At 47.0% G+C, this 15,886-nt stretch overlaps 1 protein-coding gene across 1 annotated transcript in view; it reads left to right on the forward strand.

Annotated features, from left to right (window-relative positions):
- LOC145414941 (uncharacterized) overlaps nt 1-15,886 on the forward strand; it is a 193,963-nt gene that overhangs the window by 57,667 nt on the left and 120,410 nt on the right. Inside the window, exons 5-9 of the mRNA XM_080284354.1 lie at nt 7,622-7,780; nt 8,880-9,089; nt 9,508-9,648; nt 10,694-10,802; nt 13,927-14,063. Of these exons, the coding sequence (XP_080140480.1) occupies nt 7,622-7,780; nt 8,880-9,089; nt 9,508-9,648; nt 10,694-10,802; nt 13,927-14,063 (756 nt within the window). The remainder of the gene's footprint in view (nt 1-7,621; nt 7,781-8,879; nt 9,090-9,507; nt 9,649-10,693; nt 10,803-13,926; nt 14,064-15,886) is intronic.

The following is a 15,886-nucleotide window of genomic DNA, read 5'->3' on the forward strand; positions in this document are numbered from 1 at the left end:
AAGGACTGACTCCATTAAACAGGAGAATGTGGCAGGGGCGTTGCAGAGTCCGAAAGGGAGGACATTGAACTCGTAATGTTTGCCATTGGATGTGGAGAAGGCGGTTTTGTGTTTGTCGTCGGGATGCACAGGGACTTGCCAGTACCCCGACTGCAGATCTAAGGTGGAGAACCATGTCGAGCCATGTAAGGAGTCCAGTGAGTCGTCGATGCGTGGGAGGGGAGTGGCGTCTTTGATTGTGACATCATTTACTCGGCGGTAGTCAACACAGAAGCGCATTGTCCCGTCTTTTTTTCTTACGAGTACCACTGGAGAGGACCATGGGCTAGTAGAGTTGGAGATAACGCCGGCATCTAGCATGTCCTGGACCTGCCGGTCTTCTTCCTCTCGTTGCTTAGGATTTTTCCGTCATGATGGTTGGCGAATTGGAGGTCCTGTTGTGTGTATCTCATGGCTGAGATAGGTGGTATGGCCAAGGTCGGTCGGGCCTGAGGAGAATAGATCTTGAAAATCCAGGAGGAGTTGTCGGAGGCTGTTGGTTTGGGCTGGGGATAGGTGTGATGGTAGGGTGGGGAGAGTGGGCGGGTCTGGGGGCGGCGTTTGGCATGGTTCGGCTTCTTCAGTGTCACCGATGATGAGTCCTCTTGGTATGGTTAGTGGTGTGGTAGCAAGGTTGGCGACACGGATTTCTTGGGCATGTGGGGGAAGGAAGGTAGGGCTTACTAGACAGGAGGAGAGTGGTCCGGTGGGGATGGATGGTGAGAAGAGAACGGAGGTATGGGAAGGTTTGTTAAGTTTTACCCAAGCTTCATGATGTGGTGGAATGGTGATAGAGGAGGCGACAGTGGCTGGAAAAGATGGGGGGGGATATAGATGATGAGTGGTGGGTGGTGGTGATGGGAGTCTAGTGGTGTGAGGGGCTGGGTTGGGTTTAGGTGTGTCTGTGGTATGGGACAGGTGAGTGTCTGATGGTGGTGTGTGGGGGTGGGGGTTTTTGGTGTGCCTTCGATGTTTTTTTTTTTTTTTTTTCTTCCTTAGTCTTGACTGTTGGTTGGTTGTGGTGGGCTGGATTGAAGTGGAGGCGGCGTTGATGGCAGTCAATGGTGGCATGTAATTTCTGGAGGAGGTCCAGCCCTAAATATCCATCGTATTGACTGCATGTTGAGTCGAATATGATGAATGGGTGGCTAGTGGATATTTGTTGATGGGTGTGGGTCTGAAGGGCCCGAGTTTCCCCACGGATAGGTAGGGGGCCGTCCCCTGCGTCGACGAGGTTGGCTGAGGTGGGGAAGAGGGGGCCGAATGCACCCACGTGGCGGGAGTAGAAGTGGGAGTAGAGGCACGATCTGGCTGCTCCCGTATCCAATAGTAGACGTGCCTTGACCCCGTTTAGCCAGATTTTGCCGTAAACAGGGGGTCTGTAGTTGTGTGAGGTGGCCCCCGCCACCGTGGGGAGGTGCGGGGGCGGGCCTAAAAATCCATTTGCTGTGGAGTGGTGTCCTCTTGGTCGTCGTCGTCTGTTCCCGAGAGGGCGTGCGTCGGTGTGTCGTCTTCCTGGGCGTCGTCGTCTAAGGAGGAGCCTTTCTTGCGGCCTTGTTGAAAACTTCTGCGCCTGCTAGCTTTGAGCTGTTCCCTGATGTCGTGTAGAGGGCAGGTGCGGCTGCAAGCCGTGAATTCCCAGGGGTTAATGGTGATGAGGTTTCCTTGTTCCCTTGGGTTTGAGCGCTTCTTTTGGGGGTAAGCTCTAGGGACTGTGGGCGGCTCAGTAGCTGGCTCATGCGGTGGCAGTTTAGGTTTGGAAGGGGGTTGTTGCCTTGTAGGAAAACGTGTCACCGCGTGGAGTGGCTGTGGTGTGGGGCGGGCGGCGAGCAGATGTCGGACGAGTTGTAGGTCATTTTCCATGTCCCCTGACGGGTCGTAGATTGAGAAATGCTCCCTGACTATGCTGGGGAGGATTCTCAATAGTGCATTGAATGTATGGATATCCCGGGCATTTGGTGGTGCCTCAGGATAGGCGGCGCTGACAAGGCACCTAGCCCGGGTGAATGTGTCATCCAGGTTTCCGTCGTAGGTGAGGGTGTCGAGTTGAGAAAGAGCGACAACTCGGCCTATTGATGGCGTGAAAGCCTGTCTCACTATTTGTGAGAATTGGTCCCATGACAGTTCTGGGACGATTTTTGGTGCAACACTATAGTAGCCGCAGCGAGAAATGAACGCTGTGGTGGGGCAGGCGGGATGACCGGGGATTCCCCCACTGTAGCCATATCCACATGTCACCGACCATCAGCCATCGCTGCAGCCCCGCTCCATGATCCTTACCCTGTGTCTCTGGCTTTCTCTTTCTCTCTCGGTTTCTATATAAACTGGTGTATTTCCGAAACTAATTATGAAATTATTATGACTTTTGTTCCACACCACCACTGAGGTAAAAATCAAGGAGAGTTTTCTGTATAAAGGTTTCCCCCCCCTCCTAGTGTGGCATATGAGCGGGGGAGTGCGGCCTTGCCGATACCTCCGCCTGACCTATAATTATACACTCGCCAGAACTGACCTGCCCTCAGACAAGGGGGGGGAAACCTTTATACAGAAAACTCTCCTTGATTTTTACCTCAGTGGTGGTGTGGAACAAAAGTCATAATAATTTCATAATTAGTTACGGAAATACACCAGTTTATATAGAAACCGAGAGACAAAGAGAAAGCCAGAGACACAGGGTAAGGATCATGGAGCGGGGCTGCAGCGGTGGCCGATGGTCGGTGACATCCTACCTCTATGGTCGGTGACATGTGGATATGGCTACAGTGGGGGAATCCCCGGTCATCCCGCCTGCCCCACCACAGCGTTCATTTCTCGCTGCGGCTACTATAGTGATTATTTTACCCAAGTTAGGTAGAGTGACAGCAATCTTTTCTCTGTCTGAGTCAAACCCTATGTCCAGGAGGGGTTTGACCATGTCCAAATATACGTCTATGTCACACTGGTCCGGGTTGAACCTCGGCAATTGGATGTGCGGTTTAGCTGCCATTGTAAGTTCCCTTTCGTGTTCCTCCGTGCGTTACTCGGATCTAGAACCACCGCTTGCCACCAGTGTAATGCTGTGTTTTTAAGGCGACATCTCGTCGTAAAAACACGAGCACTGGAACGGGGTCCTTTTACTAGACCGGATGTAATGCACTAACAAAGGAACAGGGCATAAAAAGAGACAGTACACCGAATCACATCTATTGCTTAAATTCTACTCCTTACAGTGTACATACAACAATATTTGACACATAATAGAACAGAGATACAATAATACAATCGTTTACATAACTTGATCCAATATACATTAACACAGGGCACAGGGCAGTCATGGATATGTGTTACTGTTACTTAGAGGAGATATCACTTCACTGCGGTTGTCAGTTGGGATTAATTGTCGTGTCACTGGTGGATAATAATAAATGGGGGAGTCTCACTTTGGTTTACTGTGATCGGGAGTCTGTGGGGGAGATATTACTATAATAGAGGTAGGGTGCGTATGGCGACATCCGACAATGTCACTTAGTCGCGGGGGAGCACTTCACTTGCCTTTCGGCTCACTCACGCACCTACCTCTAGTTCCACAGAAAACTCCCCGCTTCCTTCCTATAGAGGGGGACTGAACTGTTTAACGTTTACGCACGACTTACTATGATACCACCGTTTAATATAACTTTTATTTGACACTGCCACTGTGCATTGGATCACTGTCACTGTGTTCGGGGTCACTGTCACTGTCACTGTTTTACCCTTGTTTCTTGGGTGGTTAAGTCACTGGTACTTACTGTCAGGGAGGCTCCCTTGTTTAGGGCCTCGACCTGAGGGGCGGCTCCTTCCTAGGGCCGCGCTGGTGGGGTGCAGGGAGGCCCTGTGGTCTGGGGGCCTCGACCTGATTGGGGGCCCTCGGGACTAGGACCGAACAGTTGGAGGATTCGGGCCTGCTTCCTCTGCTGCCGCGGCGTGAGGGAGCCTGGGTCTCCGTCGTCGGGGACCGCGGTGGAAGGCCTGGGCGTCCGGGGACTGCAGGTGCTCAGGGGGAGAGGCGCCGTCAGGGCTGGGCTGCGGCAGCGTCTCCTGTAGGGCTCCGACAGTGCTAAGGAGCGTCCGGGTGTGGGCGGTAAATCCGCTATCGGGCCTTGCCACCACTCTAACGCCTCCGCTTGGCCAAGAAGCCTGGATGGCGACGAAGGGCTCCCAGAAGGGAAAGAGGCTAGAGGGAGACTCACACTCTTCGTGGTTCCCTGAGTGTGTTCATAGGGCTGAGTTGGGGCTCTACTTCCCCTAGTGTGGACTTTGGCTGGAGCCGTGAACTTGCCCGGCGTGCGAGGGACACCTATAGGGTGATCGAGGTCGCCCTTTCGCCGAGGCAAAAGGCCGTCAACGTGGTGTTCCTCCCGCAGTAGGAGACAAGCCGGAGTGAGGGGCTTAAGAGCCGCACTCTCTCCAATACGGACAGATCCTACCGTCAGGGAATTCTCCACCCTGGTATGTGCCCCGGCCGTAGCCGAGTGCCTGCCCGTACGGGAAATGACTAACGGAGAAACGGGATCACCCGTCTGCTCTGGCGAGAGGCCGGCCCCGAGTCGCCGCTTCCGTAATTGGGTAGCGCTACACGTACAGTAGCAGGGTCTCTCTGCCCTGGACCGTATTCTGGCCGTAGCCAAAGTACAACTGGAGAGGGATGCACACAGGCAACTCTCTCTCCTGAGCGTGTTAAGGCCGGAGCCTGGGGTCACCTTCCCCTTTACACATTCTGTCAGGCCGTAGCCTGTGTCTATTTCTCTCTTATGGCCGTAGCCTTGGGCCTCTTCCTGCCCTTGGGCCTCTTCCTGCCCTAGAGGGTGTAACAAGACCGTCAAGACGGTGTTACCTGGGACTGACCTCTTTTCAGTCCCACCCCTGGTCTGACGGTCACTACCCCGCCCGCACAGTAGTTCAGGTTGTCTGAACGCCTGGGGTTGGGGCACTTGCGGGGAATAGGGGCTCAGGGTTGGGATGCCCCGATGACCCTCTTGCCCGAGGTCACTAACCTCACCGGTGTGTCCTCCTGGGGTGGTGGTGGGGTGGCGGCTCGGCGGTGGTGTGGGGGGTGGTGAGGTGGGAGGTCCTGTGGCGGGCTCGGCGGGCATTTTAGTATCCTCATGGGAATAATGGATTTTGAGAGAGGCGTTTCGAAAACAGTCTCCACGTCAGAGAAGAAATGAGTAGGGTAAAGAATGGAGTGCAGCGGGCGGGCTATTGGCGATGTATGGTGGGAGTGATTCACGCACTGACGAGGTAACAGGTGAGATGGTATGATGGTAAGAACGAAGTCGCAGATTTATCTTAGAATTTAGCGCGCACGCATGTGTGTGTGTGTGTGTGTGTGTGTGTGTGTGTGAAGGGGGATGGTTAAGAAAAATGGGGTGGAGTGGAAAGAGAGGATTATGTGAGACGACCTGATATGGTGTTGGGTGGTGGGGCAGAGAAGGGTACATTGTTCAAGATGGGCGTTGTGGGTTGGATTGTATGGACGTGAAAGTATAATTTTCTCGTAAGAAGTATAAGAATAAGAAAAAGAAAGACATAAATAGCATCAAGGACAAACTATGCACGCGCCCCTCGCATATCAGGCAGTTTACAACACAGATAACAATGAGCCGAGCCTATTTATTTTCCGTGTTCCATGCTTATCTGGGCCACGTGTGTTGTGGTTATCGGAGGCGGTTGTAAGACCCAGGGATGGCCATGTGACCTGGCCTCATGCTTGAAGTGTGTGGCTGAGCCTGGGAACAAACACCTGCCTTCTTTATCAACTACTTTTCGTCCTCGTAAAAATTAAAGGTCTTAGAGTGCAAGCTAACCTTCCTTTGCTTTTTTCCCGCTGTATGTTACCGTTAGATGGATATTTTGCTGCAAAGAATTGGGAAAAAGGTAAAAACTTTTAAAACTTTCCCGCTCTCTTTTCATCCTCGTAAAACTGTGTGATTTCAGGGTAGCCTACAAGCTAACCATCCTTTACTATGTTTTCCGCGGTAAATCACTTCTAAGTTTACAGCAAGAAATAAGGCAAAATCAAAATTTACATGGCCTATCAAACTCTTTTGTAATCTCTTTCAGTTATCATAAAAATGTAAGGTGTAATGGCTAATCGTTCTTTGCCGTGTTTTCCTGTCTATCACCGCTTGATTAGTAGTGTACTGCAAGAAATATGACAAAAGTAAAACCTTTACCTATAAAACTCTTTCTCAGTCTTCTTATTCTCGTAAAAATGAGCACACTTTGTATGCAGGCTCACCTTCCTCTACCAGCCAAACCTGAGTGAATATAAAAATGAGAATTACGACCAGACCATTTTTTTTTCTTTTTAGTAATTCACTTGAGACTTGTTTATCATAAGAATTGGATCTTTTAAGAATGATGACCTTGTTTTCATTCCCAGTCTTTTTTTCTCGTAAAAATGTGAAGTCTTAAAGTTGACCTTGTTTTCATTCCCAGTCTCTTTTTCTCGTAAAAATGTGAAGTCTTAAAGTTAGGATGCAAGCCCATCTCCTTGTAGCTCCTACCCCCCCTCCCTCTGATCACTTTTTTTTTTTAATATTCTGACTTCACTGTTAACATCCCTTTCCCAGTACGGGCACGCAGTGCCCATCTGGCTTTATACCACATTTCTCTCCAGGTCTCTAATGCCAGAGATGACTGATGCTCTCAGTGTTTCTAGTACAGAACATAATTTGCCAGCTCTGCAATCGTCTTCTTCAGTCTGTTTCTACCATTACCCATTATTTCCTGTGGTAAGCAGGGGGGACCATCATCCACTCACTTGACGTAGTGCTGCCTATTTATTCACTCTTTTCATTCTGCCTCTGCCCTCTTCTCTTCCTGCTTCTCCCTTTCCTTCTTGTCACTTTTAATTACTCCTCTTTCCACTTCATGTGGCTCTACACTGAGGGATAAACCTGATGATCTCCTGTAGCCCAAAAAAACATTTACAACTCTGGATGGTAACCATGTAACCAAATTATGGGGTGAAGTGGGGTCTTCTAAGGTGCTCCATTTAACTGGGTAGAGAGACAAATATGCGGCTTCCATTCAGGAGCCAAACCTCCACACTTTTCCCCGTGCCTCGTTGAGGAGAAGAGCTGTTAGCCACAAAGGAACATCGCTTCAATGCATGGGACACCCCTGGAGGGGAAGTTGCTTGCCTGTGGTTAATGGGTCTGGTAAGCCAGACTTGGGTTGAGCAACAACAACAGCAAGAACTAATGTTCTCCATATTTTCCAACGAAGTGTGTCCACGCACCTAGAAATGAGGGGATGTTGATCATGGTTTTGTGTTCTTCAGCTTTCTCAGGAAGTTTTTTTTTTATTAAAAAAAAAAAAAAAGTCAGAACACTGGGTAGAAATGGGTGGCTGTGTGGGTGCTATAAGGTATGTTTCATGTAAGAGTGTGCCTCTTGTCTTCGATGGTTGGAAACCTTTCATCATTTCTCAGATAAATGAAAATTTGGAGTATAATAATCTGGCTAAACTGCAATGTACAGTAGCCATACACGAGTACATTTGACTTTTTACCACAAAGGATAAATCATATGTGTAACCATGTAATGCCCTTTTCAAGGCCATCACCAGAGAGGCACTACGGCGTGAGGTGAGACGATTCTTCCTGGAGAGTCCACCACCCACCAACCAGTCGCTCACCATCCCCGAAGATGCCTCACTCACCGAGATCTTCAGAGCCTACTATGGTCCCACTTCTTCCCCCACACGCTTTATCAAGGTACAGTTAACAACAGAATGATCCAGAACCTCCTACATTCATTGAAACTGGACCTGATGTTTCAGTATGTCTGGTAATATTCAGTATCTATATTTTCAGGTTAATTCTAATGTATTTTAATGAGAGTCCTATCAGTTAAACTACACGGCTAATGAAACTGGACACAAGACAATATTTCAGAGCTCTTTGTTGTGTTTTTCAAAATGTACAGCTTAGTCAAGCATGAACCAAAATAGTTTCACATTTTCAGTATGGATTAAGGAGGGTTCATGACTATTGATTTGATCTGTGTGTGTGTTCTTACCTAATTGTATCTTTACAGGAATGAGTCAAGTTCGTACTGTCCCGTGTCTTAAACCATATTTATCGTACATATCCTTAAATTTGTGAATTGTTTTGCCACACATTATTTCATTCGGTAGTGCATTCCATTGATCAATTGCTCTGTTTGGGAAACTGAATTTCCTTACGTCTTTATCACCTCTCTTCTTATGTAGTTTTTTGTAGTGTCCTCTTGCTGATGCTTCTCCATATGTTAAGTAATCATTTATGTCTATTTTCTCCCTTCCTGATATGCACTTATATAGCATTATCATGTCACCTCTTTTCCTTCTCTCCTGTAGTGTTGGTAGATTCAGTTTATTTAGTCTTTCTTCGTAGCTTAGGTCCCTTAAGCTTGGTATCCATCTTGTAGCGGCCCTTTGAACTTTTTCAATCTTGTCTATATGCTTTTTGAGATGAGGACTCCAGACTATTGATGCATATTCCAGGGCTGGTCTAATGAATGATATTATTATCCTTCTTAGCATGTCTTCATTTTTGTATGTGAATGCTATTCTCATATTTGCAAGCAGCGTATACATGTTCCGTACCTTCTCGCTGATGTGGTCAGCCGGAGATAGTCTGTTATTGATAATCACACCTAGGTCTTTCTCTCTCTCTTGTGTGTGTGTGTGTGTGTGTGTGTGTGTGTGTGTGTGTGTGTGTGTGTGTGTGTGTGTGTGTGTGTGTGTGTGTGTGTGTGTGTGTGTGTGTGTGTGTGTGCGTGCGTGCGCGTGTGCGTGCGTGTGTATTTGCTGATCTTGTATCACCATGACAGGCAGTGAACAGCATCACATGGAGTAATGCCATGACGGAGGCAAGTGGTCAGCAGCGGTTCTACGCACCCCTCCACATGGATGGGGAGACGATTCTGCAGGGCCATGAGGAGATGCAGGGCCGATACCAGCAACTCATACCGACCATACTTGTCAACCAGGCATACGATTTTGCCAGGGAACTTCTTGGAACTATTCTAAATACCATCCAGGTGAGATTCATTTGCAGAGAAGAATAGTCTCCTATTCAGAAGATACAGTACAACACTTTCCGCCGGACTTGGTCACTCTTCAGGTCAGTCTGAAACGGTTGTACTCATCATCATCATCATCAGCAGCAGCAGCACAGTGTTATTGTCGTGGCCTTAGGTTGCTATGAAACATGAACACTGTGGACTGCAGGGTGAAGTTACTCTTTCCCTGCAGTCCACCATCAATCTTTTAGGAGAGAGGGAGGGAGCTGATAGATGTTTGTGTAACTGGGTAGTAAAGCTGCTTGGATATATTGATGCCAACATTTGTGGGCATCCTTATCCAGCACCTCATCATCACCATCACCCACTGTCCACTAATAAGTAGAATGGATAGGGCAGTGCACACATTGTTACCGCACCTCTCCTCCCTTTGCAGGATTTTTACTCCCAGACAACATGGTTGGAGCTGGGTGGTAGCAATGCAAGTGTGCTGGAGGGGCTGGGACTGCCGGGCTACGACATTGGGGAAGTGGCTGGCCCAGACGACCCAACTTGCACCAACTGTGACGATCCTGTGGTCAGTGAGCATCTTCTGGGCTTCTGCTAGTTGTGGTTTTTGTTACAATTTGTCATTGCTACCATCATCATCATCATCGCTTTACCCAAAGATAAAATAAAGTGGTTATTGCATTCATCATCATGATCACCCGAGGTTCCCCCCCCCCATCCTAAGACTGGGATGTGCATTTACACTGATTTCATATCACCTAAATAAAAGCTGCAAATACTCATTTTACTGTATACCTTTGATGGTAAGTGGCGGTGACCATCATCTAATCAAAGTAGTGCTGCGTACTTCTTCCTACACCTTTATCATTCTTTGTGTGTGTGTGTGTGTGTGTGTGTGTGTGTGTGTGTGTGTGTGTGTGTGTGTGTGTGTGTGTGTGTGTGTGTGTGTGTGTGTGTGTGTGCTCTCTTCCTATTTCTCTCATCCTGACTGTAACATTTTATTACTCTGTTGGCTGAGGATTAGTGCCCCTCCCGGTAAAACAACTAACTCATGGACAAACAGCTACCCTTTGCGATATTATGACATCTGGCTATAGATAGATAGATGGATAGTTTTTCCACTTCAGGTGGCTCTACGCTGAGTGCCAGGCCTACTTGTTTCCTGTAACTCATGAAACAATTTGCAATGTTGGGTGGTAGCCATATAACCAAATAACAGGGTAATGTGGAGCCTACTATGGTGCCCCTGCTAAAAGGATGGCGAGAGAGACATACAACGTCCATCTGGAAACCAAACCTCCACCCTTTTCCCTTTGCCTTGCTGTGGTGAGGCACTGTCTGTTGCAAAGGAACATCAGTTCACTGAACGGGATGGCCCTGCTGGGGCAGTTGCTTGGCTGTGGTTGATGGGTCTGCTTAGCCAGGCAGACCAGGGTTACTCAACAACAACTGTATACTGTACCTGTATATGCAGCCAGTCCTTGTTATAAGTTAGGGGGCCCTAATCACCAAAGCTCAAGATGTTCTCGCTAAGCTGGATAAGAGTGTCCCATACTGCATATTCCATACCAGCAAAATATCCAGTAATAAGTACAATACAATGTGTCCTACAGGGTGAGTGCTATGACAACGTGATCCCGGGTAGCCGTCTCACCAGTGGCTTCTATGAGTATCATGTGGTGGGCTCTGAGGGCTTCATCGTTCCCAAACCTAAGAGTGTCGGTAAGTTGTACACTGTTATGGTCATTTCCATTAGTCAGTATCACTAGCATCTAACAGCAGCGGCATTCTTTTCCTGTTGTTGCTAATACTGGCAATGAGGCTTGTAAATGCTAAGTTTAATAATGTTAATTTCAGTAATACTGCACTGTAATGAAATTAACTGTTGTGCAGAATATTATTCTCCCATCAGTCTGTGTAAAAAAAAAAATAAATAAATAAAAAAAATACATGTTCAACTTGTCTGCTGGATGCATGAACACTATGCCAAATTCTAAATTATTAGTTAAGTTCATGGGGTGGTATATATGCAAGTGGTAAATGCTACTTATCTTTTAAATTCAGCATGATGCCAGGGGTCATGTTGAGGGATATAGTAACATAAATTTAGCATCCTACACTCTAGGTACGGTTAGTACAGAATAAATAAAAATAATGGGAATGACAGATGATGGGAGAGATGTGCTTACAGCCTTCTCATTACATGAGCTATTATTTCTACCAACATCATTTGCAATGTCAGCATTTAATCACTTGCGTACATATTAAGTTTACCTCGAATTGTGTTTTATATTTTATTTTTCATGTACTATAATATAAAAATTATTATACCACAATATGGTAACTGAGCCATACATTACTTACTATGGTCGGTGTATTGCATAATAAGTAATACTGACAGACTTATCAGGTTATTTTTTTGCTGGTAAAGAAATACAGTAGTTGCGTACGCTGTAACATTGAGATATGTATTTATGCATGAGAAAATTACTGTAGTTTTACTGTGGTTAATCATGTTACCAATAACTACTGATAACAGTAACTTCGCAGTTAATCCCTGTTGTAATGCAGGGCAAACTTAGGGCAAAGTAAATATTTCAGTTAACGTCTATCTATCTATCTATCTATAGCCCGACGCCCTAATTCCGCAAAGGGTGGCCGCAGACAAAACGCCTCCAAGTCGCTCTGTCACCCACCATTTGACTACCCTCCCCCCAACTCACCCCCCCCTCCCTCATATACCTCTCAACTCCATCCCTCCACATCATCCTCGGTCTACCCCTCCCTCTCCCTCCCTCTACCTCACCTACATACACCCTCTTAGTCAGTCTTTCATTCTCTATTCTCTCCATATGTCCAAACCACCTCAGTGTATTTCTCTTTATCTTCTGAACCACATCCACATCCATCCCACAACGTTCCTTCACTTCTTCATTCGTCAACCTGTTCCTCCATGTCACTCCACATGCTCCTCTCAAGTAACTCATTTCCACTGCTCTCACTCTTGACTTGTTCCTCTCTTGCAAGGTCCACGCCTCGCTTCCGTACGTCAGGGTAGGGATCACAATACTATCATGCAGTGATTCTTAACTTCCATACTCACCTCCCTATTTCTCATCACTGCTTTCAGTGTACCAACAACCTTCCGTCCCTGCTGTACCCTTTCACGCACTTCATCCCCCAAAGTTCCATCCATACTCATCACACTACCCAGGTACTTGAATGCACTCACATTCTCCATATCCTCACCATCCAACCTCACTGTACATTCTGTGCCTTCATTCCTCTCAAACACCATAACTTTACTTTTGTTTACATTAACTTTCAGATTCCTCCTCTTACACACTGTCCCAAATTCATTCACCAAACCTTGCAACTTCCATTCATCTTCGCTCAACAATACTGTATCATCAGCAAACAGCAAAACCGGAATCTTCCAAATCTCATCCTCATTCATTAGAGCCACCCCCACATCCACTGCCCTACCTTGCACCTCCTTTACAACCCCATCCATGGATATATTAAACAGTCATGGAGACATCACACAACCCTGTTTCAGTCCCACACTGAGATCAAAGAACTCACTCAGCTCACCATCCACTCGCACTGTAGCCCTAGCTCCCTCGTACATACTCTTCACAGCACTCAACAATTTCCCCTCCACTCCATATATTCTTAATACCTTCCACATACCTTGCCTATCTATTCTGTCATAAGCTTTCTCCAAGTCCATGAAGGCAGCATACACTTTCCTTCCCTTCTGTAGATACTTCTCCACTAAACATCTTAGAACAAATATCTGATCTACACCCTTTTTCCCTTTCTAAATCTCCCTTGTTCTTCTCCAACTAGCTCCTCTGTCATATGCCTAACCCTATCAGTGAGTATTCTACCATATATTTTACCAGTCATACTAAGAAGGCAAATACCCCTATGGTTACCACATACTTCTCTCTCCCCTTTTCCTTTGTATAAAGGAACAATTATACCTGAAATCCAGTCCTCTGGAACCCTTCCCTCTTCCAAAGCCAATCTACACAACTTCCATATCCACTCCACAACAATCTCACCCCCATACCTCAGCATTTTACCACACACTCCATCAATTCCTGGGGCCTTTCTCACCTTAATCTTCTTCATCGCTTCCACTACTTCAGCCCTACTGATCTCTTCCTCCCTCCTCTCATCTCTTCTTCTCCCAGCCATTCCCCAACAACTTATACTCGCACTGCTCTCACTCTACATTCAACAAATCCTCAAAGTGTTCCTTCCATCTCCTCAATTTTTCTCTCTTCTCCACCAACAATCTATTATTCCTATCTTTCACTCCCCTACTATTTCCCCTTTCACACTGCCTTACTTTCTTTACCTCCTTCCAAAACAATTTCTTACTCTCCCTCCATTTCACACTCAGATTCACCCCAAACTCTTCATCCACTTTCTTCTTACTCTCCTTCACCAGTTTCTTAACCTCCCTTCTCCTGCTCACATATACCTCTCTCTTCTCTCTCTCATCTTCTCCCCTACCCCTGCTCGCTAACCATTCACTATATGCCTTCTTCTTTTGTTCCACAGTTCGTTTCACCTCATCATTCCACCATGCTGTCCCTTGCACACCCTTGCATCTCCTCCTCACTCCACAAACCTACCGGGCTAATAGATGGCCCGGCCTGCACTAAAGGTGCAGAAAACTTTAAACGAACGAACGAACTCCACAAACCGCCTCACACGCTGCGCCTATCTCTTCCATGAATATCTTACATACGTCTTCCACCCCTTCCATCTGCTCTAGCTCATACGTACTGTGGTTATAAAGTCAATAAACCATCCTCTATTACTCATGCAGGAAAGTGCAGCCATGGAGGATCTCTGGACTCCTCAGTAACGACAGAAGCAAAGGGCGGCATCAATAAGGAGACATCCTCCCCCTGCTTCTCACCCCACCACTATCTCCACCAGCAGGCCGTCAACCTCGCCATCTCTGTAAGTCTTAATTTCAAATCTTAACGGCTTCCCTCCATCATGGCCTCTCTCATTCTCTCCATTCTGCTCTTGTTCCACCTGCATTGTCTCCACCTTTTCCATCCTCCACCTCCACCTCTCCTCCTCCTTCTCCTCCTCCTCCTCCTCATCATCATCATCATCATCATCATCATCATCATCCAATTCTATTTTGCCCTATATAAACATGGGCGAAAGGGCCCAGGGCAAGGTTGGTCAATCCCGACATTTAATGCAGCGGTGATTAGCCTTGCCTGCCTGAGTGGCAATACCTGATCAATAAACCTCAACCACCCCTCAGATGGAACCCATACGGGCTCCACCCTGTTGGAAAGCTAAGTTTTAGCCCAGTAAACTTGGGTGTCATGTGGTTATATGTTACCAGCCAGTGTAGGCATTGGTTTCCTGGGATACAAAGAAACCATTTGCCATGTCACTCAAAGTTACCTGAGAGAGAGAGAGAGAGAGAGAGAGAGAGAAATGGGAGAAATGGAGTTCCCCCGAGCTAAGCCCTGTACTGGACTATATAGCCCCGCTAGGGTTACAGGAGCGAGCTACCACTCCCGGCACGGCAGCCCGGGCGAGGCTCGAACTCGCAATCCCCCGAGTACGAGTCCGGCGCGCTACCACTGTGCTACCGCGCCCCCCAAAGAGAGAGAGAGAGAGAGAGAGAGAGAGAGAGAGGAGACTACATCTGGAATGGATGATGGATGTCTCACCTACAAATATTCTATCTATCTATTGCCAGACGCCTTCATCCCGTAAAGAGGTGACCACAAACAAATCGTCTCCATGTCGCCCTGACCCCCGCCTTATCACTGCCCGGCTCCCACCTCACACCCCCACTCTCTCATAAACCTCTCTACTCCATCCCTCCATATCATCCTTGGCCTCCCCCATGTCACTCACATACACTCTCCACACATAAACATTAATTATAACAATAATAATAATAATAATAATACTATAACACAGTACAGTAATAATAACAGTAATAAGAGTAATCACCCCTCACCATTCTGGCTTTTTTTCCCACCTAAAGATGGGATGAAGTAGGATCCAGAGAACAATAAACTAGAAATTACAAAACAGAACTACCGTATCAGCAGCGTGCCACTCACTTATTTTTCCTTCATGTAGTTTTGCCTCTACCTGTATTTTTGTTTCAACCAATTCATGTTCACCTTTTCCCCTTGCATATTTTCTTCTCATGTTTCTTCCTCTGAGCTGCCTGTCTATACTGTATTTTTCTCTTCTTTTCTGCTTTTGTTCCACCTACTTCATCTCCACCTTTTACCATTCTCTTATTTCCCTCACCCACTTCTCTCTTTAAGCTGCTTCTCTGTACTTTATGTCTCTCTTTCTCACCTCCTACTCTTGTTTCATCTTCTTCATCTCCATCTTTTCCCCTTCACTTATCTTTCCTCTAGTTCTCCAAGTTGTCATGCCCTGCCTCATACCATCCCTGTGTCAGCGCCTCTCTCTCTCTCTCCCCCTCATTCTGCCTTCAGCATTTACTCCACCTTCCCTCTCTTCATCCTACCTGCTTGCTTTCACCACTCTCTCCTTCACTCTGTTTTCTTCATTTTTTCAATTTCCCTCTCCTTATCCTACCTGCTTACTTCCACCTTTTCTCCCAGGCCTGTTCTCCTCTCATTTGTTTCTCTTCGACTTGCTCATATCTTCCCTTCTCCCTGGGATATGCTGGTTCACATTTTGCCACTTGAAATGCCGACCATCCACTTTGTCTCTTCCTCTACTTAAAACAGTCTTTGTCAAATGGTATAACGCATTTTCTCATCTCC

The sequence above is a fragment of the Coenobita brevimanus genome, chromosome 101, assembly GCF_032717465.1.
Source record: "Coenobita brevimanus isolate Jiangsu-jjx chromosome 101, ASM3271746v2, whole genome shotgun sequence".
NCBI classification, from domain to species: domain Eukaryota; kingdom Metazoa; phylum Arthropoda; class Malacostraca; order Decapoda; family Coenobitidae; genus Coenobita; species Coenobita brevimanus.